Here is a 23,644-nt window from a genome sequence, read left to right as displayed (position 1 = left end):
AAAAATAAGAAAAATAAAATAAAAAAATAAGACACTAAAGACTCTCGAAATATTTAATTGTATTTTTAATCTATTTTTTTGTTGCTATCGTATTGTCATTCACTTGCTCTGGGGGCGCAAAGTTAATGCCTTGGTCTGGTTGTAATCGATGGTACAGTACTTGTACGAGTAGTACTGTGGGGGGCTTGTCGTGGGACAGATGGTGACTTATCCGTACGACGAAGTTCGCAACCATGACGTGTTGTTACCTTTGTCAGCAGTTTGTTCGTATTATTGTGGATACATGGTAAATTTATCGACGAAGGGGGCAGAGAAAGACAAGGAATTCATCAGGCCTTAGCTAGCATGAGACTTCAGCAGGAGCACAGAGAAGCATATTGACAACTGCAGAGTCTTTCTTTCTCTCTGTGACTTTCACTTTTATTTCCTTCTCAACCTCTTTTATTTCTTTACCCATCGACGCTGTCCTCTTCTCGAGGAGTTGATACAGAGTTAGAGGAATAAGTTACTAGCACCCCTTTTTCCGGTAATTCTCATCTCATCCTGACCCAGCCTTCCGTAACAGTACCGGCTGCCGGTATCTATCTTTTCTCATTAATAGGGAGGCTCTGTTGTGTGCGTGAGCTTGAATATGAACGCTGCCTTGTGTCACTAATGGACTAGCCTGCTCATCAAGTTCTGGGGGGTATCTTAATATTCCAGCACCTGAACTCGGACAGACATGATAAATTTATCCCTATCCAGAAATAGACACATGCTACCAGCTTGCATAAAATAATTCTCAGCTACTTTGTTTACCGGTATCATAGAGTATCGTACCGTACTTCGTAAATTTACATTGTCTTACATGCTCAAGTTCAACGCTTAGCCCGGTTTCTGGTCTGCACGAGAATTCGCTTGCCTTCCCAACCGTATTCGGGTAGTGGGTGACTGTTGCCGTGGCAACAAGAGCAAGTTCACGTTCACGACTGCTCACTTAACCTCCCTAATATGATACGGCACTTGTGAGTCACGGGCAAAATTGGTCAACCAATTTATGCGGTAGTTACCCTCTCTACTGTACTGTACAGTACAGGTACCCCCAAGTCCCCCCACCAAAACCGTGTTCACCCCGCAACAGCGTCACCATCTTCAAAAATACGCTCCCCATCAACACGCAATGTCCGCCCGCGCACGCAGAGCCCTCCGCGATCAAGAGCTTACTTCGCAATCACAAACCCCTAATGACTCTACTTCGGAAGACGAGACTCTGGCGCCAAACAAAGCGAGCTTGTTTGCTCTGCTGGGAGAAGTTGAGGACGAAGACGGCCAGGGAAACGAGGAACCGGAAGATGAAGAACCGGAAAAGGAAGGAGGAAAGCCCGAGCAAAAGCCAGCGAAAAGGAAGAGCAAGAACAAGAAGAAAAAGAAAGGGAAGGCAGCAGAGGTAGTTAAGAACGAGGGGAAACTTCACGATGACGAATTTGGTGAACTTGTAGCTCCGAAACTGGGGAGCTTACAACCCAAACTAATGCCCATCGATTCAGTACTTACGGTTGAGCCAAAGAACTTTGATGCGAATGCTGAGATGAGGATTTTGTTTGGCCGGGCCGCGATGCCCGAACCAGAGGGGGAAATCTTCCCGGGCCGAAGAGGTGGGAGACAAAGAGGCAGTATGAGGGGGCGAGATGGCCGAGTGGTTGGCGGCCGTCGAAATATATTTATTCAACCAAAAGGCACCGCCTGGCCGAATGCTACTAGCGTCGGGTTGGGCATGGATGTCGTTAGTGTTGGCCTGGATGGTGGGCCCACGGAGTTTAGGTTTGTGCATTCGACCGCCTACCAGGATGTGCAAAGGCAGTTCAAGATTTGCGTTGAGTCAATGGGTGAGTTCTTCAGAGCTGCAGGGTGGCCCCTGGCTAATTAAATAGATCCTGATCGCATGATACAGTTACTGCGTCACAACCCATACCACATCGCTTCATTGCTTCAAGTATCTGAGATTTCGTCGCAACAACGAAACCATGAAAGCTCCGGCGATTTCCTTGAGAGAGCGCTTTTCGCCTTTGGTCGTTCGGTGAACTCTACCTTCAGCGCAAGGCTCTCGGAAGGGAAGGCTCGCCTCTCATTCCTTCTCCCAGAGAACCGCGAATTCTGGCTCGCTTGCTGGCGGTACATTTCCAATCTCACCATGCGTGGGACTTGGAGAGCAGCAGAGGAGTTTGGACGGATGTTGCTTGCGCTAGATCCCGAACGGGATCCGTACCAAATTTGTCTAATCATCGATATGCTGGCACTGAACGCTCGGCGACCAGAGAGGTTCTTGACGCTCGTAGAGCATCCAGAATTCGTCAAGCGTCATGCACACCTTCCGAATATTGCATTCTCGACGGCATTGGCGTATCACCAGCTCCACAAAGATGCTCTGGCAAGGGAGTACCTCGCCAAAGCTATCACTCGGTTCCCATGGGTTCTCAAAAGGCTATCTATCGAATTGAGTATTCGACACCAGCCCAACACCCCTCTCGCAGCGGAGATTCTCCCACCAGATGCACTGCACAGCATTTTAGCCGAGCTATTCGTCGAGCGGACAAAAGACCTTTGGAAGGGCGCTGACACGAAACGGTTGCTGGCAGATGTGGCCGGCTCAATATACTCACTCCCCAAAAAGTCATTCCGTGCACCGCCAACGGAACCCTCCAATCTAGTCGAGTTTGACGGTGTTAGCATCGACGTTGCCCGCCACATACTATCAACCGGCAACAGGGGCGTAATACAATACCTTCCCCGAGAATGGATCAGGGTACCCACAATCAGTTACGACCCCCTTCCTCCAGTGGATAGTATTGGAACGGCTCCATTGTCTTATTTACAGAATCTTGTCTCCTCCGTGGCTCCTATCTTAGAGCGGGCGCGGGCTGTGGGTGGGGACGGAGGAGACATTGGAGAGGAAGAGTTCCGCCGGTTGATGGAACAGCTAGCTCGGGAGGTTGAAGGCGCTTCTGGTGGAAACACCGCAGACGAGAACACGGTGGATGGGGATGCTGCGATTAGAGATAGCAATGATGAGAATGCCGGAGAGGAGGGTGGGACAAGCGGCATAATACAGAGTCTATTGGGACTTGTCAGAGGTAGGGGAGGAACCCGCCCCGAAGGTGGTGGTGATAGTGGTGGTACAGGGGAAATTTGAGTTTTGAGCTATTATTTTGTACGAAAACGCCGATGCGCGACCATACAAAGCTGTTAATCCAACCCATTCTTTTCCGGACCCGAGACTCCTGAAAGCGGGACATTTCATGTTTAATCTCCTGATTTGACGAGTGAGAAATAGTGATCAGGGTTAGGTATTCTCAAGGACCTCGTGTTTCAGACTCGAGATAAGACTATCAATATTATCATAAATAAAATCGAATGCTGGTAGGGGAACCATAGAACCCCTATTATAGCTTCATGTAAACTATTGCTTATAATAAATGCCCATATGGTTAATTAATTGCTCTCCAACCAACCACTCAAACTATTTTTCAAGTCCCAACTCATAAGGTGGCCGAATAGCTCATGACATCAGGTCCAACATGTGTGGACCCTAACTGAAACCTAGGCTCCTCATCACAACCAGCTTACAACAAAAATCACCATCAACAAACCACGATGCTCTCACATCTAGTGGCAGCTGGAGTGGTTCTCTTAACATCCACTCTACTTTTCTACTTTCTCCTCCTCCGCGCCATCGGCTCCAACCTCCGGCGGCGGAGCGCGGCTAAGAAGGCGACAATCACTAGGAGCGCTTTTGGCGAAAGGAAGGCGACTGTCGTCGGCTTTTTTCATCCCTATTGGTAAGACTATGAAGATGGAGTGTATAGGCGGAAGCTAATGAGGGGGTAGTAATGCTGGAGGCGGTGGGGAGAGGGTGTTATGGGCCGCTATTAGAGCTACACAGGAGAGGTGGGACGACGTGTTGTGTGTGGTGTATACTGGAGATCAAGATGCCGACAAGGAGACGATACTATCCACAGTCAAGGTAGTTTAACTGCACCTTGCACCCCCCCAACCCCGCTTGCTAATAGTGTTATAGTCCAGGTTCGACATTCACCTCGATCACTCACGCGTTGTGTTCCTCTTCTTGTCAACTAGGCACTATGTCTCCGCCACGACCTACCCTCACTTGACACTGCTTGGACAATCCCTCGGTTCTTTGATTCTCGCCTGGGACGCATTCACGTTACTCGTCCCGGACATATTTATCGACACGATGGGCTACGCATTTACTCTTCCCATGGCGAAATTAATGTTTGGGATACCGACGGGCGCATACGTTCACTACCCCACCATATCTACGGACATGTTGTCCAGTATTTCCTCTTCTACCAGCACACGAGTCAGGGTTAAGCTTTTGTACTGGAAACTCTTTGCTATGCTCTACGGTTCCTGCGGAAGGGGTATCGACGTGATCATGTGCAATTCCTCCTGGACAGCGGGACATCTCCGCAGTCTGTGGTCGAACAAAGCATCCACCATCTCCGTCGTCTTTCCCCCTGTAGCAGTGGAGGCTCTCACGGAAGCAATACCACTCGCTAAGGGTGTGATGGGGATGAAGAGGGAGAATATCATCTTGTGCATTGCGCAGTTCCGGCCAGAGAAGAAGCACGATCTGATAATTGATTCGTTTGCTCACTTCTTGCGAGAGAATCCTACCCTAAACGACACGAAATTGGTGCTAATTGGAAGTGTGCGTCATTCGGAGGATAGGACTAGGGTTTACGATCTGCGGCTACTTGCACATGAGAAGGGTGTCAAGGATAAGGTTGTGTTTGTTTGTGACGCGAGTTGGGGTGATATATTACAATGGTTGGAAAGGAGTTGGATCGGTGTAAATGCCATGTGGAACGAGCACTTTGGTATCGGGGTGGTAGAGTACCAAGCTGCTGGTCTTATCAGCGTTGTGCACAACAGTGGGGGGCCAAAGATGGATATCGTCATTCCAGGCACAGGATTTCATGCGACGACGAAGGAGGAGTTTGCAGATGGATACAGGAAAGCCCTCGAACTGGAGGGTCAGGTGGTGGCCAATGTTCGACAGGCAGCTCGTAGGAGTGCAGAAAGGTTCACAGAGAAGGTTTTTGCGGAGAAGTGGCTTGAAGCAATGGCCAAGTTGCTCCAATTGGAGCGGACTAGCTGATGCTGGTCTACCTTCTTCTCCTGTCCCCCTCTCCGCCCTACTCACTCTGGTTGGGCGTTCTTTCATTCCTTTTTTTATCTATGCATTCTCGGTTTGGCGGAGTAGGTAGTCTACATAGATACCAGATATAAATTCCAATCCTACCCTCTATTCTCTAACCTTGTCGCCAACGCTGTATGGGTCCTGGAATTTACATGGTTCCAACTCATCCCCTCTCGGCATGACCTTTGCTAGAATGATGTTCTGGACAAGCGAGAACATGGCGGACGTGCTCCAATAGAGGGTCAACGCTGCCGGAGCATTTGCGGTAAGAGGGAAGGCGGCGAGAGACAGTATCCTGAGAACATTTGTAAAAACCCTTTGCTTCCGCGTACTTGGAGGGTGCAGTTTCGATTGTAGCTACACAATTAGCCATCCGCCCATGCACGAGAAAGAGGGGGTTAACAAAGACACCTCAATATTCGCAAACAGCAAGAACGAGAACCCCATTGGCAAGGCCAAGTACGGATCCGCAATCAGCAAATCCCCAAACCACAGTGCGCCCTCCGTCGCCAACGCCTCCTCCACCCACGCTTCCCCACCAATCTCTCCCGATCCCCTCAGCCAGGTTGGCAACCCTTCAATCCCGGTCATCCCCCTCAACGTCATGCTCGCTGCGACCCAAACTGGAATTTGCACGACAGGAGCCAACAGCATCTTCCAAGCCTGACATCCCCACCTCTTCCACAGCTCCCTTCTCTTCTCGCGCATTTCCTTGCGAGTCTTTAATTCCCACGCCTGCGGCGTGGTAGTAGCACTCTTTGCACCCCTGGCGATGGGGTGCTGGTACGCGCTTAGGATCGGTTGGAGACGTTGGGTGCGGAGGGCGCGGCGTCGGGAGTATATCGTTAGCGGGGTTGTTATGGTTAGGCGGAGGAAGATTGCCGAGAGGGGGATCAGGGTGTGGTAGGGAAGGTGCGTGCTCGTGTGGAGGGTTGTTAGGAGGTCGTGGGTTGTGGAGAGGATTGCGGGTATTAGGTGGTTTGGGGTGGTGCTTGAGAATTGGCGGTGGTGAAGGGGTTTTGTGAGGAGGACACGATAAAGGGGTTTAGCGAGGAGGGGGTAGAGGTGCAGCATTATGGTGGTGGTGGTGCGGGAGCGATGCTGGGCTGCTCATCCCGTTCACTTTGCGCTTGTGAAGTTTACATCTCGGAACAACGGCAGTGCACCCGAGTATCTCCTTGCACTAATACTGATATACGAGTAGTACAAGTACTAGTACCGTACTGTACATAGTCCAAGCTACAAGTAACTCACAGTGGCCGCAGCAACACTCTCCCTCAATACAACATCAAACCACTCCTCCGATCACCGCAACCAAGCGCACTCCCGCGACCATCAATTCCCCCCCCCCAAACTACTCTCAGCACGTTCCCCTTGCCGTAGTTAACCTTAGCATTACAATTAGTTTTCCAATTTAGCTGTAGCCGAAACCCCCCTTGTTAACCTCTCATAGATACAATTCCCCGTTCACATGTGCTCAGATGCCTTGTCTTCTCTTAGGATACCAGTATACTCACAGATCTCCCCGCTTCCCCGAACTGACTGTCTCGAAGAGGTACCAGTACAGTACGAGTACTCGAGTGCACTTAGGGTAGGAGTACGGTACCGGTAGGAGAGAAAGAAGTACTTCAAGAGTGCCGGTACACCATCGTGCTCATGTCGTATGAGGTATAGGACAATTTCAGTTTCTCCCATTGAGGCTGGTAAACCGGAGTTGTCCGTCTTGGAGGGGATGTGAAAGGGTTTAGGACATCATAGACACGCAGTGCATGAAACATACTATGCTACAGTATTGCTCCCGGCTGGGTTGTGGGTGTGGAGAATAGGAAAAGGAGGGAAGAAGGGTGTAGTACGGCGAAGAAGGCTACTTCTTCTCCCTTTCCTCCTCTTCCCCCCTTTCCCCTTTCACTTTGCATACTTCTTCTATGATACCTTTTACGATAAACTTGTGCTGTACGGCCCCCTTTCTTTACCCTTTGCCACGGTACTGTGCGATCTAGCTGCAAGTCCACTATGGAGGCCCAATCACCGCAGAAGAAACGAGTGATAGTCATCGGCTCTGGTCTAGCAGGGCTAACAGTTGCATACCTCCTTCACAACGACCCAAAATGCGAATATGATGTTGAAATCTTTGAATCCGTACTTCACCTTCCCACCCCCCCCCCTCCTCCCATCCTGCCTCCCCACTAACGAGTGAACGGATATACTGGTAGGGCTCCCACCCGTCAATAGACGCAACAACCCTCCCCACAAACCTCGAAATCGACATTCCTATGCGGACATTTTCAAAAAACTACTACAGGACACTACACACCTTGTACAAGCACTTGAACCTCCCAATCCACTTGCAAAAGTTCACTTTCATCTTCGCCACCCTCTCCTCCGGTCAATCCCGACCCAAAATCTACTACACGCACCCTAGCAACTTCCACGCCTTTCCTGCGCCCACACCCGGGGTCAACCCGCTTTCCCACATCATGACACTAGTGGTATTATACCTAGCATACATTTACTTCACCCTTTGCATCTTCCTTCTCCACCCGAGCGAGGACGAAACGGTATCATCTTGGCTACGCCGAAGCCGCTTACCGGAATGGGTGGTAAAGGATTACTTCCTGCCAATGTTTGGCATCGTTGGAACCTGTAGTTCCGCAGAAGTACTCTCATCCCCAGTCCATGACGTAATAGCCTATCGTCGTGGGATGCTCTTCCGCAGACACTACGTCGTGGGCGGCGGCGTGGGTGTAATCCGGCAACGACTTCTTCACGGTATCCCCATCCAGCTAAACCGCCGCGTTCGCAGGGTCTGCAAAACCCCCCGCGGCCTCAGCATAAACTGGCATGGAGGCGATGGGGAAGAGGTAGCAGACGCGGTAGTCTTCGCCGTACCCCCTGACGTCCTCGCGGGCATATACGCCCCGTTAGCACCATCACTATCGCAGTTACCAACAACCAAAGTCAAGGTCTACGCGCACACCGATTGCACGGTACTAGCACCCTCCTACTCCCTCCTCTCCCGGTCTTTCTCCCCGGCCAAAGACCACGTTGCGGTACAACTCACGACGTCAAACAAACGCACCAGCGCGACGGAGGTACACGCTGGAGTTATGGTCAGCACGACGCCGCAATTGGTGCCGGAGAAGGATAAAGTAGTTGTAGAGGTGGAGTATACGAGGGTGCTGAGGACGCCGGAGAGTAGGAGGATTGTTAATGCGCTCCTGGATGGCGATGGTGGGGAGGGGGAAGGGTGGAGGAATGGGGATGGTGGGGTTTGGGTTGTAGGTGGGTGGTGTTGGGATGGGATGGTTTTACTTGAAGGTTGTGTTAAGAGTGCGGTCAGGGTTTGGGAAGGGGGGTTTGGTGGCAGGATTGAGGATTTGGGGAGGGTTGGGAGTGGTCTGTCGTGATGGGAGTATCATACTCGTAGACGAAGGGTAGAAGCGGGGGGTTTCCAGTATGATGTACGAAAGTTTTTTTTTCCCTTCGAGGTTGGGTAACTGGTCTTTTAGTATAGAAACAACCATAATCTAGTTTGGAAACATCCAATAGCGTTATCCAATTACCCACAGGGATATGCAGCTAGCACCATACATTCCCTCTACCCACTCCTAATCCCGTAACACATACTAACCACCTCGCCCTCACACCAGATCACTCGCACTACATCCATAAATTACCAGCCGAGCAACCAATCATCCACCACTGCACTTGATTACTATTCAAGAACACAACCAAGGGTCAGGTAGTAAAGGTGGTACGGTGCATTCCAAGAGACATGCTCCTGGAAGGATCTCTGTTTCCCTTCGCCTCAGTCGGCCGCTAGGGGATATGGTTGGTGGGTGAGATAAAAAAAAATTACGATTCAATCTATCAGGAGAACACTATACAGTCCCACCAATTTCGACAAAAATCGACATCAACACCTCCGCTCCATGGAATGCTTTTACTTCCTGACCCTTGTATCATACTCAAGCATCCAGTCACTGTCAAGTAAGTAGGGGGAATGTCAACTCAATTCTAATAATACATCAGTTCAAACATCGCCAACAAACCCTTCTTTAGAATATGCTCTAGTGTGTTCCCCTCGACCAGGATCCCTGTGCCAACATTCTGTATAAATGAATGCCCACTCCGACCAGGCAAATCATCAACTACCATCACATCTTCAGATACATAATACCTCCAAGAAATAATAATAACAATTGTGATAACAATGGAAGACTCAAATATAAATAAATAAATAAAGTTTCCCCAATCCTCACGGCCGGGCAGGAAGAACGATCCTCATTCATATTTCTTGGGGCTTGTGGGAATGGGGGTTGGGGGTGGACGGGTACTACTGACTGCATATCAGGCAGGGGATATGCGGACAGCTCTGCGTTAGACATCATATCTGGGAGAGCACTTTTGCCAGCCATACTGGGGTGTTTTGGGGGTGTTTTTTTTTTAATTTTAATTTTAATTTTATATGTTCGGGTGCGTGTTGTATTTGCGAAGGCAAGATGAAGATTTGGTAGCTTTGTTGTTCCCGAAGGGCAGGCGCTCCCGTACTCTCTTGGGAAACGAGAAGAGGCGAGGAGGAAGAAGTGGTGATGGAGTATCTCCTACCTCCACCTTCTCTGTCTCGTCCGTGTTCGCTTCCTCGATGATTTCTCTCCAAGTCTTAAATTGATACCTAGGCTTTCTACCAACCAGAATTGTTAGCTTCTTCTACAATTTCCTGCTTCTCTCTCTTCTCTTCCAATCAGGGTATTCTTTCCCACTACTCTATATGAGTAATCTAGTAGGAATTTATTGTATTTTATATATCCGAATGTAATGTTTGTTTTGTTGGGTTCACTATCCCAAACTAGTAGTAAACTAAGTATGTCCCTCAATGTGCTAGGGAGAGAAAGAGAAGGGGCAAGGAAAAGAAGGATCAATGAAGTAACTCCTTCCTTCCCCACTATCTCCGTCTCTTCCTTCCCCAAAGCACAGTTTCTATCTGGGACACACTCCACATATGTGAAAGTAGGCCACACTACCACTAACTTTGTATGAAACGGGTTTTGTATACACCCAAGCAAACCAGGAACTTGCTAGAAGAGTAGTAATAGAGTAACATACTAGTCCAAGTTAATGTCTGCTGAAAACTAATAAGGTAGAAGATATGTTAACTAGTGGATACTAAACTTTGATATAGATTAAGTGTAATCATTAAGGCTCAAGACCTACATGGATCATGCGAAATGATTACTAGTATATGGTGGTAATCTGGGAATGTATGGAGTGAGAATATTGGAGAAATTCTCATAACATACAGTTTCTCAATCAGAGGGCATGGGAGTGTCACTTTAGAAAGATATAATAGAGTAAAAAAAAAAAAGCCAAATTGAAGGAAGGAGAAGGCGGGTTACCTGTATGTGTCACTAATTTGGTAGAGAAGAGGGAAAATGAGATGTCCTGATGGGAAATGCCCTAGTAGGTGTTTCCAGGAAGGATGTAGAGACAGCGGAGAATGTCGCTACTAGAGCGTAAATGTACTATTAGACGATAGAGGAAAGAAAACAAGGGAAAAAACAATTTTCTTTCTTTCTTGTATCTGTTAGGAATACCAGAACCCGATACCTAGGAACCACCCTGAGTAGGGTAACCCCACTTGGAATCAGAATCTCTGGTCTCCAACACCCCCCTCCGGCTCCCTTACGGGGCCCATACGTCATCATATATATCAATCTCTGCTGCGTCCTGTGACTATATTACCACAGAATTGAAGGTGTTAGAATAACAACATATACGTCGCCGCCGTCCATCTGACCAGAACCTGTTCGCGGGATTTATGTGAGGGGACCTTTGGCTAGGCTTGGGAAGTAGAACGGAGTGATTCCGTTAACTACTCAGAGAGTTACTTGGCTCCAAAGACATGATACCTTTGGCAAGGACCATAGGTAATGGGACGATTTCATACAAAGAGATGGTATCAAATGGTAAAGGATCTCTACTAGAGACCAATACATTTACATCCACCAGAAGAGTCTAGAACTCCAAAAGACACTACTAAAGAAGCCAACGAACTTCACGGAGTGTTGCAACTGGGTTTCAGAACACGTCGTAATCATGGGATGATTCTCAATACTACAATCGTTACTGAAACCTACTACCCAGAAAGCAACCAAGGGATTAATTACCAATCTGGCGGAATAGCTTCCTGCGAGTTAATAGGAAGTCATCCAGAGAAAATCTATCAGTTGGGTATGGAGTTACAAAGGATCGGAGTCAGACGACCTACAATGGTTGTAATGACGGCCACCTTTGCAGATATAGCCGTGGATAAAACTGATCATTTTATCAATGGCGAAGACAATTGGAGCCAACTCAGCTTGACTTAAGAACTAGGCCATAAGTCTAAAGACTCTGCTGATCGGGATATTACTATTGGAGACAGTACATTTCCTAAGAAAAAATATCGTAATTACTGAAGAGGGTGTGATGGTTTTCAGGGTCTACAGGTGTTCGCACCTTGGAAGAAAACTCGACGTTGTGAATTACGATTAAAGAAGTACATAGTTGTATGATAAGTAGATATATTCCGCAAACACTTAGATGCGGAATATAAATATCGAAGTGCCTTCCAAGCTTTAAACATCATCAAGCAATGGAGAAGAGACCTTAACAATATAATATTGTTTTTACGATTCTACCCTACTTTACCTATTTTACTTCGCTCCTAGTAGTCATAAACGAAACGAGCAAAGTCCAAGCCTTCCTAAACAATCTCTGTCTACAGAAACGAATCTCGATTGGCCTAGACAACTTTGAAGTCTATCAAGTTGTCTCTGCCTAACAGTATCATAATATTATGATAGGAGATGGAGGGGTGTTGGAGGGTAGCTTACTCGTAGGGAGCTGGAACTTGAAATTCTGCAGTGTTTACTATATACTGTTGGGCACCCAGTTCGTTGCTAGTGAAGAACAAGGCACAGCTGGTCAAGGGAGCTGACATAAGTTAGGGAGGAAAAATGAAGGAAGCTCCTTGGTCGTTATATTATCTGCAGGAAGACCAAGGTGGGCTGTTCTCAAAAGGAAGCACTGCGGCAGGGATTTACATATTGTACGATCTTGGCATAAAAAGTTATGAGTAGTGCAACAGTATCAGAGGACTTTATGAAGACAACGATCATGACTTCAACTCCACCCTCCCCATGCAATTTGGCATGAATGGGAAACTCCAACCAGAACCAGGATTCTGACCATGCTGGAATGTAGTATTTCACAGAGTGAGACTGGAAGGCATACCGGGGTTGCTTAACAAACCATCAGTCATTGGGTTCGGCAAGAGCCTAAATGTGAGCGCTGACAAAACAAACAAACAGGATGCCCACACAAGCTCAATAAGCACGATCTACGACATTTAATTCATATCCTGTAACGGAATTGTGAGAGGAGGAGGCTATTATGAAGGAAATTAGGGCAGCAGGCAGGATTAAAGGTTACAGCTTAAATGATTCAGAGCACTCTTACTGGAAAGGGTTATACACAATGCCGGGCTTGCAAGAAGCCCTTTATCGATTGCACTGCTCATAAAACAAGACTGGCTTACTCTATTGAGCACTCTAATAAGCTTAAGGAATGGTAGTGTAAGTATATCTTTGCTGATGAAGTTACCTTTAATACCTCACGCCGGAGTTCAGCTTGGATAACACAACTCTCCTCCAAACACTATCATGATAATTGCATCCAACATATCTTTACTAGTAGCAGAGCATTGGTACCAGTATGGGAAGCAATTGGGTATAATTGGAAGTCCAAACTAGTCTTCCTTACCAGCGCAGGACATTGTAATGGCATCACCTCTACCGACTATCTCGAACAGGTTCTGAAGCCAATTGTCAAACCGATATTCAAAAATCAGCTTGGATTTGATTCTACGGAAGGCGAATTTGTGGAGGACTCCGCACCATGGCATGGAACCAAGGTTGCCTTGGTTGAACCCAAAAAACAACTCGGCATCCCAGTTCACCCAAGACCGACCTCCTCACCTGACTTGAATCCGATTGAAAATGTTTGGCGCATTCTCAAACAACAGATTAAAGCATGTGAGCACTTCCCCGGAACCCTGGCAGAGATGTGCAAGGCTGTCTAGGCAGAGTGGGATAGACTACAACCTTCAGATTGGAATGGGTTGGTTGATAGTATGCCAGGTAGACTGAGGGAATGCCATGAGCGAAATGGCTTACAAACTCGTTATTAAGTCTTTCATCCTCATCAGACTGTATTCTATTTTCATCATTATTTTCTGCATTGAAATTGTTGAGAAACCATCTGTTTTATGATCGTTACTTGTATTCTACTCGTAACTTTTTATGCCAAGATCGTACATAATGGAAAGTTACCAAGAAACGGACCAGAAAACTCCACGCAGGATATAGGGTAAATATGGCGGGGAACCACCCACGTGGTAAAGACTTAATAGCAGGATTAGGAGGGATATTGGGAGAGGGTGGATAGGGATAGGTGCTTGAAGGTTGGTATGATAATTATATAATTATGATAACCGGACATCTGCACAATGTTAAATACAAGTCTTTCAACCCCCGATGCCTAAGTGGCAACCCAAAAGCTGTCCAGATGACTCAGAAGCGCAAAGGCGAAGCTCATATTCCATTTCCAATCCCTGGACTAACATCTCCGGAGCCTGGACTAGGTGGAGGCTAAAGGGAGAGAGTGTCTGCCCCAACTCCATTTATACTCAAATATATGTCTCGGACTTGGTAGGCTGAAACAGGAAAAGAGCACCCTGTTAAAATGTACGATCTCCTTATCCTACGGGTCATAGATGTGTGTCGGTCATGGGACATACCCGTATGACCATATTTCATAAGGTGGATTCCAGAAGTTTCTGGGTATTTCTTGGGAATGAGGTAGTGTTCATGTAACAACAGAAAGGTATATAAAGGGGCGAATAGATAGGAGACTTCAACCTCCACCATCCCCTTCCTGATCCACTGAGGTCGCTTTGCTTACATGGCCTCAGCGTCTCGGAGCCTTACTTTGAGCTCGCTTCACGGGCGGGATTTGGCCTAGCAAACACCCCAGGTGTGTACACTAGGTTCCCCTTCTCTGCCGGATCACGCCCCTCGATTCTGGACCCCTCATTTTCAAAGCCTGCCCTAGCGCCATTCGTAGAATCACGGGAGACTATATACTGTTCACTGCGTCTACCAATTCTATCACAGAAAAAGTGACGACCAGCGCATATATTTTCACATATTTTCACACCTAGCCCTTGAGCATCTGGGATTTGATGAGGATCTGGGAGATGAAGTGGGCACTGTTCGCAGAAAGAATCCTTACCAAGGAGAGAGAGCGAATACACACCTTGAATTTACGCACCAAAAGACTCTTCGCTAAGTGAGTCTAAGGCTAAAGCTATATATTATATAGGGCCTCCCTTCAACCCTTAATTATATACTGTATTAACTCGAGTTATCCACTATTTCCACCGGGCCCCCTAATCTCCGTGTTCTGAAACAAAAACCCTTAAGAAGGATTAGGCCCTGTTTAGCAACGATTGTTCCGTTCCGTTTGGCGAGTGTTTCCCATACAAAAATGGTGACCTTTCCGTTTTGAAATGGTCACTTTGTACTCGTATGGAGGAAGGGAACGGAAAGGTCGTTGCCAAACAGGACCTTAGTGTTTTCCTCGCGGTAAATACTGAGTTTGTTGACTGTGTTGGATCTCATTCACTGGGTACAGTATTCGCAATTCCAACTAGACCAATCTTGGGCTGATTCCAGGATTGACGGAGATTAGAGGTCTAGCGGAGATAGTGGATAACTCGAGTTAATACGGTATTGGGCTCTTGTGGTTGTCATCTGGTCCAGCTCAGTTCTGGGGAACAGGGTACGGCAAATCACAAAATATGATTCGTGAAGAGAACTTGAGTTGAGCGCAGAAAAACAAAGTGAGGATGGAATTTATAGCTCAGCTCATGCTCAAGTGTAAGTCTATATACCTCCAACCCTCTCCAGGACGCCGGTCACGGTATGGATGGTGACGACTGTGGTCGCGACACTTCCTCTACATCACGGCACGAGCAAACGTTCGCCGACCTCATGAGCAGCCCACGACATCGCCACCAACAACAACCTTTCCCGAAACTCTTCAGACTGCCCTTATAAGCTCGCCCATGCGTCCATCAGCTTTGGAATATCACCAGACACCCTCAGCAAGGACAAACTCTCCAAAAATCCCTACATCCTGCAACCGCTGGCTCCGACAAAGTCTTAGGCACAATCCTTCCGAAACTCCAATTTCCCCAAACAAAAGGCCAGCCTTAATCTTCACGAGTATCTATCTTTTCCAGAAAACAGCATACTCCAGGGAGAATAATATGACCGGCTCTCGGCACCCGCTGAATAGGCTTTGGAAGTACAATGGCTTAGGGCGCTATAGTATATTTCCCACACGAAACTTCTATGATCTTGGCCAGAATCTTAGGAAGTCCCATCTTCAATAGTACTTCTATGCAAGATGCTTAGAATGGGGTATCTACCTTCTCTATCATGTTCACGGGGCGGATGATTACTCCAAATCACCAGGCACTTTCTCTAGCACATCCTCAGTACCATCCATCCACCTATACCTTCTCCCTATCTACCATCTCACTCTCACTCTCGTAATCGCAATGGCTATCCCATCCTCCACCATGCTGGTACCTCCCCTCCCTCCTCTTCCCTCGTTGCTCGAGGAACTCAATCTAACATCCACCAGGGCATAATGTGGGGCCAGCTCGGTGTCCAAGCCATCTTTGTATTCTTCCGCTTCTGGATCCGCAAGTTCAAACTTAAGAGCAAGATGGCACCACCAGACTACCTGATATTCCTATCGCTATTCTGGACTCTCGTTGGAATAATCCTCATGACAATGATCACACTCCTCGACATGAAAGCCGAGGCGAGCGCGGATAATGAGTTGGAAAAGCTGATCCCATACATAGCACTTTCGAAGGAGGATATGGCAAAGTACATGAAGTATACCGTTGGCATCACTGTCTGCTACTACTCCGCCGTTTGGTCTGCAAAGGCATCTTTCTTGGCGATGTATTTCGCCCTAGGAGAGAAACTTAATAAATGGATGAGGAAGGTGCTTCTTATCGCCACGATTTTCACAGGGGTGTCTTGGGTTGCGGTGATAATCATCAACTTGATGTGGTGCAGGCCCTTGAGTAGGACCTGGTCTGTCTCCTGCCCTATCAGTATTCGTGTGCTGTCCCGTGCTAGCTAATAGATCATTATAATTCCAGGGAAGTAGTTGTCCCAACAGACCCGCAATATTGCATGTACCTCGACCTCCCAGTTTTAGCAATCCACTTTTCCTTGAACCTTAGTACCGATCTCTTCCGTCCGTCCATTCCTCCCCCTTTCAGGCCCTCTCGCATGCTAACCCCATTAATCCAGTGTTATCATTCTCCCTAATCCTCCTCCGAAGCGTACACATGCAACGCCGCGAAGTCGCAGGTTTCGCATTTGTGATACTAATCGGCAGCACCAGTATAATCGGTGCGATAGCCCGGGTGGCGGTAATCTTCCCGTACTGGGATGACTATATCCAGCGCTACGAATGGAAGCAGAAAGCCGCGATATGGTCTATGGTGGAGGGGTCCGCTGCTATAATCGCCTGCTGTTTGCCATCCTTCCGCTTATTCATTCGCAACAAGAAAGCAAAGAACCCGTTTGGCTCCTCAAGGGATGAGGAAGGGGAATTCGTCAATCCGGCTTTTGTTGTCGGGAAAAAGAAGGGGAAGAGGGGGAGGGAGGGGAAGAGGAATGTGGTGGCGGCGGTAAAGGAGGTTGAGGAAGGTGAGGAGACGCCATGGGATATTCCAGGTATAGAGTTGGCACCGTATGCTGGATCGGTGGACATGGAGAGCGATGATGGGGATGTGAGAAGGCACATGAGTATTCTAGGATCAAGGGAGAGGATCAGTGATGTTGCGCCTAGCCTTGGGAATGAGCCATGGCCTAGGACTGCCTGGGATATTCCGGGGATTGAGATTGAGTCTGATACATCGGAGGGCGGTGGGGAGGGGAAGTAACTTTGTGGGAAAATATTATTATGATAGCTCATTTTCGAGCAAGTTTGTTTAAATCTGTGGTGGATGGACGGACAGTGGATAGGTTGAGAATGTGCTCTTCAGCATGTACAGTACAGTACGATACAATTGTTAAAAGTATGATAGCTTAAGTTCTAAATGTGGCAATGATTTTTTTTATCACTCGACTTTAAACCTGCCTATACAGGCTACCCCTCAAGACCTCACCCATTACAAGTAAAACACTACATTTTTTTTAAAAAAAAAAAAAAAATTTGCGCCCCATGCCTCAGAACAAATCAATCACATCCATTGATTTTAATTTTCCGTAAACAAAGCCCCTACGAAAAACCACCCGGATCGAATCATAGCAGTCATTCTCGGAACAAAACATCATAAACCCAATTCAATGCAGGATATAAACCAACCAACCAACCGACCAATCAATCAATCAACTAATCAGTAAACTCAACATGGAAAGTAAAATGTTAGAAGATCGAAATATGGAAAGGGGAAAAATAGAAAAAGAAAAAACGCCCGCATTCACACACGAACACACAAAACAGGTTGGACGGGAAATGAAGAGGCAAAGATTGATATAAAAGGAAAAGGATAAGATAAGACAGTACCAGGAAGAGATATCCGGGAAGAAAGATGAGAAAGTAATTGAAATAGGAATGAACCACCCGCCCAACACTTCAAATGTATGTACACCCCTTCCCACTTCTCCCGCTCCCACTATCATTGCTAATCCTCCTGTCCCTCATTAACCAACAACTCAACAACCAATTGCCTCCCTTCAACCTCAGGATGCGCCATGGCAACTTTAATAGTCCTAGTGCCGGCGCTACCACCGCACTGGGCATCATCAATGCACCGGCAGTCCCTACCGGCAATGACCTGGCGCAGGCGGCCATTGTCGGCGTTCCTGATTTCGACAAAGTCGTTGTCGAAGATGAGGATATAAGGGCCGTAGATGGCGACGGACTTGGCCTTGCCGACAAATTCCATGATTACACTGCGGGAGATGTCGCCGTGTTTGTTGACGTAGACGGCGCATTCTGCTTAGTTAGCTTTGTGATGCGATGGGGGGGAAAGGGGGGATTACCTTCATAGCAAAGCAAGAATTCGATATCTGAAAGACGGAACATGCCTAGGGGCTTCTGGCCCTGTAATCGACTGGCGATGAGAGTAACGTGGGAGGCTTTAAGCTCCGGTACGGACCAGGCCTGCTTCTTGTCTAGGGTCATGACTTCAAATCCCTTGCTAGTCTGAATAGCGAGTGACGAGTGGAAAAGGTTAATCCCGTAGCAATCTGTGGGGATATAGAACTCGTCGAATTCCTGGAAGAAGCCGGTAGTGCCCTTCCGTGAGAAGCGAGACTTCTTCTCGGGTGCTTTCTGGAACACAGGTTCGAGGACTTTGAATGTTGAAGAGAGACCCTCACGCTTCTTGTAGAATACTAAACTGCGCTCTTTCATCCGGCCGGTCGCGAAGAAGCCGACGTCTTTTCCGCCCGAGAGTTTCTGCGGCGGGCGCTGCTTGACGGCGGCATCTGGAGAGGCGCCAGGTGGGGGAATTACTACATCCAAGTGGTAGGCTATTAGGGATTTGTCCGAGAGGACGAGGAAGAGACTGAAGTCTTCGAGGACGGCGATTTGAGTCACTTTGGGGAGGTTGATAGACTATTATATGTTAGCACAACAACTCACCAATATAGAAGAGACAACCTACCCGTTGCCAACCTCGAGGGTTCTTCGCATCTGCCGTGAAAACACCATAATCCGTTCCAATGGCCACCATTTCTCTACCATAATTGACCGTAAAAGCAGTCGCACAATTGACACTCGCTCTGCAGATAACGCCTGGCCTTGGTCCTGGCGCCTTCTCGTACATCTTCTCAACCTCCCCGATGGCACGATCAAGAGGGGTACCCCGGACAATAATCGGTTTAGGTCCCGATTGAGCAGTGGTTTCGTACCCAAAGGCAGTATCCGCCATAACCTTCAATCGGAAAGGCTCAGCATTCTGCGCATGAAGGCTCTGCGCATGGCGTTCCTTAGCCTGAATGATCTTCTCGCACCAGTCCATACGATTCTGCTGAGTTGGAGCATATAAGATATAGGTATTGTCGTCCGCCTTGAAGGAACGGTTTCCAAGATGCTTGATGCGGAAAGGATACATCACACGGTCGTCGCCTGCACTGCGATCTGGTAACGCAGTGACCAGCCTACCGGGAGCAGTATTGGTAGAAGTAGTAGATAAACCAGTATTAGAATGTGTGAGTGCTCCAGGACTAGGAGTTGCGGCTATGGTATTGTGTCTGCCGGACTTTTGCTCATTCTTATCCTTTGCTGCTGCTGTAGGGCCTCCGATACCAAGTCTGTTTGCTGTGCTCCTGACAACCGGCTCGTCATTGGTGCTTTCCAGGACAAGCAAATCCATAGGAATTGGCTGCAAATCATTAACTATAATCGTCTTCCTCTGCCAACGAACAACGGGCACATACCATTCTAGAAACGTCGTACCTCCCATGTTTGGCTCCACCATGCGCGTCCTTTTGCATTGTAGTCTTTGCCAAGACCAGATAATGATCAAACAAGATTGCATGAGTCTCCAACCAGGTAAATCTGTTATTCCCATTTCTCTGCAAATCCCCTTTGAAGATTAATTCTCTGCCCTTCTCGTCAAGCCTGAGGTCCACGTCCCATTGCCTCATCATCAACCTTGTGTCCAGCTCCCAAAGTGCCACACGTTTGCTCATCTCATCGACGCGCGCATCACATTCTAACGTGACCGCCTTGATCTCCTCGATAGCCTTCTGGAGTATCTCCTTCTCCTCGCCCTCAATAACAGTGTGCTTTAACACCGTGAAAAGCAGTAGAGAGTATCTTTGCAATCGAGTGATGGGCGCCTTCAGAAAAGTAACCCAATCCAATCTTCGAGATCGGGGATCTTGTCGGCACTGTTCGAGGAATTGCCTAAAAAGAAGGTTCCGCTCGGCTTCTCTTCGAACAAGCATATCTGCCTTCGGGAATGCCGCCGCATATTCTAGATACGCAGTCTTTGCCTTTCGGATCCATTCTCGGAAAATATCGCTGAACCCAACGATCCAAGGGCCCTGCTCGCGCTGTCGGAACTTCAGTTGGGGGAGCAAATGCTCCTCGGAAACCTTTCTTACGGCATCAGCCTTACCAAACACATCTTTGACGAAACCATCCAATCTGGTTGGTTTAATGATTGGCGGCTGAGTATTGGCTATAGGATCACGATATAGCGCTTTCAAAACCCTCATGTGCTCCATGTACTCATCCTCGGTCTGCACAATTTCGTGCAAATTGTTCTGTCGCTCGATCTCCTTTTTACTAACATCAGCAATATCCTCCTTCTTGATTTTCCAGAAAGTGGCCCAATCCTCCTTCTTCTTGTCGAATTCGTCTGGATGTTGCGACAGCGTAATCTTCCGTAATGTCCTCGCGCAATGGTGAGCATAACATCTTCCAGGGCACTCGATCTCATGCAATTTTGGAGCATAGCATCCGTTACCAGTGATCTGGAAAATAACACCAGACACTTCACCCTCTCCAAACTTAACCCATTCCTCATCTATGACAAGAGCGCGCTCCTTTATCATTCCAGAGACAACTCTAACCGCGAGTGCTTCCGCATCCGCAACATTCATGGTAGGAACGTAATGCGTGAACAAAGCCACGATACCTTCCTCCACCGCAGGTTGTTTAAGATCTTGTTCACCCTCAGTCATCTCCTTCAGCCACGCTTGAATTGCGCTCAATGCCCATGGTGTCGGGCAATTTCTAAAATCGCGACTACTCAGCTTCTTCGGATCGAACTTCTTTGTTAAGGGTATCGGAGGTAAGTCATTGAGCGTGAGTTCCTCAGCATTGACCGCAAGGGTTTGAGCCCCAGTTGGAAGCGCCGACTGTCGGTGTCCGCGCGCTGGATGCGCTTTCCCGTCTGTCTTGGATCGAATTGGGGGTATGGTCGGTGGGGTGCTGGTATGACTAGACATGCTCGTGGATCTCGGGAATTGAGGTCCAGGTCCAAGAACAGGCATTGTAGGTCCGATGACCTCGGCAGAAGTAGGCGTAGCATACGGCCGCATCGTTTGTACTCTGCCGGCGACTGGAAACTGCTGCTGGTAGGGCGGTAAATCCTCTGGATACGGCAAGCTACCAGTCGCCATGAGATCATTGTAGGGCGGACTCGGCAGAGGCCTCGTATTAACCGGGCTACCGTAAACGCCGCCTGCAGGAGGATGGTAGAATAACTCTGGGAGATCGTCATCCGAGTCGTTCTGCAGCTTCGAAGGACTTTGTGACCCCGATCTATCAACATCTTCATCGCCATCGTCATACGACATAGGCCTTCTCTGGGAAGATGGCTCCGCAAGCCCTCCAGTTCCCCAAGTATCCACCCGAGCATTCTGAAACTGTGGAAACGGGTGAACATCCATATCATTCGGGATCGCAAACTGAGAATATTCTGGAAGTCTTGGAGCCGTAGAAGACGAGCCAGCAGCACTAGACGTACGCCCCATGTCATTACCCCTAGCAGGTGGTGGGGGCGGGACCGACTTGTAGGTTGGTAGGACCGGAATATCATTATTTCCACCATATGAATCGGCACCGTAAAAGCCCGACATTCCAGGAAACCCACCATACATGGTCATATCCACCCCTGGCGGAAAGTCGCTATCACTCTCTACATCTTCGGTTGTCTTGTTCGGGGGTGTTTGTGTCGAGGGGTCCTCCATCGCCCTCCGTTCCCTCTCTTCTTGAACTTCAGCGAGTCTCATCATCGCTAAGCCCTCTGCGGCCTCCGCGTCGCTCTCGCCCGAATAATATCCGTACCGTGTCTGAGCAGTCGTAAGATGGCCGTTGGTAGGGCCTGAACCGTTTTGCGAGTAAGGTACTCGGCCAGCACCACCGAATAAAGGAGCCGGACCCTCCTCATGTTGGTCATTCATGGGAACAGGCCGACGGCCGGGTGCTTGTTGTGGCTTGTTCTCCATCTCTGCTAATGATGCCTCGACGTCCGCGTATAATTCTTCTGCTGCCTCTTGCTCTTTACGTTGTCGCCCTTTGTCGTGTACTCCATGAGGTGCGTGAGGCAGTGGTCTTGCTTGCGGGTGCCGTGAATCCTCGACACTGTGCCCCTGGCGAAAAGCTCCATGCGAGGGCGGTGTCGGAGGAGGTGGCGAGGGTAAAGGGTTCGTGCCAGCAACGTTGTAGCCCGTGTTTTGCAGGGGTTCCGGTCGATCCTTGGGAGGGATTGGGAGGGGGTGTCCCACCTGATCTGGACCGGAGATATCGCTATCCGAACCCGAGTTGTAGTGCGTTTCAGGCCTAGTTAGATAAGACTTGTTCCCCTGAGAAACAGAGGTTTGGTGACTTAGAGAACTATGTTGGTAGGCAGTGGAGCCAAATAGAGGCTGCCCATAAGATCCCGGCGCAAACCCTGGCGATCCGGGGGGGTGTGGAGGGGGAGGTGGGGGTGGAGGTTGGTATGTGCTTTGGGGAGGAGCAGACTGCGCCGGAGGGGGTGGAAGGAGACCCGGAGAGTATGGTTGACCTGACCCATAGAGGCTTGACGTAGTAGCGTATTGCGGCCTAGTGGCATACTGAGAATAACCAGGCCCACCCCCAAATGATTGCGAAGGATGAGATTGCAATGGGGCGGTCTGGGGTACCGCACCAGTCCGATACGTGCCAGTGGGATAAGAGGCAGTATTAAAAGTGCTTGGATTATAAGTGGCCGTGGTAGGCGAAAACTGCCCAGAATTGTAGTTACCAACACCAGCGGTAGTCGCGTGTCTTTGAGGCTGATATTCGGGAGACACGCCAAAACCTGCACTCGTGGCATGACGTTGGGGTTGGGCTTGATAAGCAGCTGGATTGTACGGCTGATGTTGAGATCCATTGTACCCGGACCCAGGAGTAGTAGGATACGGAGCCGACGATGGAGCAGTATCATAAGAAGTGTTGGAGAAGGCGGGAGAATATTGGCCACCAGGAGTAACAGCGAAATAACCACCAGAACTGGCCTGGCTCTGGGTGCGGCCCACGGCAGAAGTGGAAATCGGGCCCACAGATCCCCGTCTACTCGGATCGTGAGGGGTGGAATAAGCACGATCGTAGAACAACTCCTCAGGGCCCCTGATGCTTTGACGGGCGCCGACACCGGTTCCCCCATCAAAGTAAGTCGCATCATCTCCATTATCGAAGCTCGGTGTCCGCGAGCGCAAATAGTTTTGTTGAGCTGCTCCCCGAGAGTTGTTGCCGACGTATCCCCTCCCACCTCCACTTCCACCACTGGCCGAGTGACTCCGATAGGGCTCGGACATTTCGAAT

General features: G+C 48.6%; 6 protein-coding genes; 4 read left to right on the top strand and 2 right to left on the bottom strand.

Annotated features, from left to right (window-relative positions):
- Nucleotides 1-1,119: 1,119 nt before the first annotated feature.
- On the top strand, nucleotides 1,120-3,169 carry GSTUM_00003185001 (uncharacterized protein; the record flags this gene model as incomplete). XM_002836834.2 has 2 exons in its annotated part: nucleotides 1,120-1,865; nucleotides 1,911-3,169. Exons 1-2 carry the CDS (start codon nucleotides 1,511-1,513, stop codon nucleotides 3,167-3,169), a joined length of 1,614 nt encoding a protein of 537 aa, XP_002836880.1. The 5' UTR covers nucleotides 1,120-1,510.
- Nucleotides 3,170-3,537: 368 nt separating this feature from the next.
- On the top strand, nucleotides 3,538-5,158 carry GSTUM_00003184001 (uncharacterized protein; the record flags this gene model as incomplete). XM_002836833.2 has 3 exons in its annotated part: nucleotides 3,538-3,815; nucleotides 3,865-4,000; nucleotides 4,055-5,158. Exons 1-3 carry the CDS (start codon nucleotides 3,631-3,633, stop codon nucleotides 5,156-5,158), a joined length of 1,425 nt encoding a protein of 474 aa, XP_002836879.1. The 5' UTR covers nucleotides 3,538-3,630.
- A 69-nt stretch (nucleotides 5,159-5,227) lies between these two features.
- On the bottom strand, nucleotides 5,228-6,274 carry GSTUM_00003183001 (uncharacterized protein; the record flags this gene model as incomplete). XM_002836832.2 has 2 exons in its annotated part: nucleotides 5,228-5,557; nucleotides 5,612-6,274. 2 exons carry the CDS (start codon nucleotides 6,272-6,274, stop codon nucleotides 5,306-5,308), a joined length of 915 nt encoding a protein of 304 aa, XP_002836878.1. The 3' UTR covers nucleotides 5,228-5,305.
- A 939-nt stretch (nucleotides 6,275-7,213) lies between these two features.
- Nucleotides 7,214-8,607, top strand: GSTUM_00003182001 (uncharacterized protein; the record flags this gene model as incomplete). Its single annotated transcript, XM_002836831.1, has 2 exons — nucleotides 7,214-7,339; nucleotides 7,414-8,607. 2 exons carry the CDS (start codon nucleotides 7,214-7,216, stop codon nucleotides 8,605-8,607), a joined length of 1,320 nt encoding a protein of 439 aa, XP_002836877.1.
- Nucleotides 8,608-14,987: 6,380 nt separating this feature from the next.
- Nucleotides 14,988-17,460, top strand: GSTUM_00003181001 (uncharacterized protein). XM_002836830.2 has 4 exons: nucleotides 14,988-15,893; nucleotides 15,953-16,416; nucleotides 16,485-16,582; nucleotides 16,639-17,460. Exons 1-4 carry the CDS (start codon nucleotides 15,867-15,869, stop codon nucleotides 17,274-17,276), a joined length of 1,227 nt encoding a protein of 408 aa, XP_002836876.1. The 5' UTR covers nucleotides 14,988-15,866; the 3' UTR covers nucleotides 17,277-17,460.
- Nucleotides 17,461-17,561: 101 nt separating this feature from the next.
- On the bottom strand, nucleotides 17,562-23,637 carry GSTUM_00003180001 (uncharacterized protein; the record flags this gene model as incomplete). XM_002836829.2 has 4 exons in its annotated part: nucleotides 17,562-18,334; nucleotides 18,382-18,958; nucleotides 19,008-19,727; nucleotides 19,783-23,637. The coding sequence occupies 4 exons, from the start codon at nucleotides 23,635-23,637 to the stop codon at nucleotides 18,021-18,023; spliced, it is 5,466 nt and encodes a 1,821-aa protein (XP_002836875.1). The 3' UTR covers nucleotides 17,562-18,020.
- Between the last annotated feature and the right edge of the window lie 7 nt (nucleotides 23,638-23,644).

This window comes from Tuber melanosporum, assembly GCF_000151645.1.
Source record: "Tuber melanosporum whole genome shotgun sequence assembly, scaffold_162, strain Mel28".
NCBI lineage: Eukaryota > Fungi > Ascomycota > Pezizomycetes > Pezizales > Tuberaceae > Tuber > Tuber melanosporum.
The sequence above is the reverse complement of the archived record's forward strand: the minus strand, read 5'-3'. Positions and strand labels throughout refer to the sequence as shown.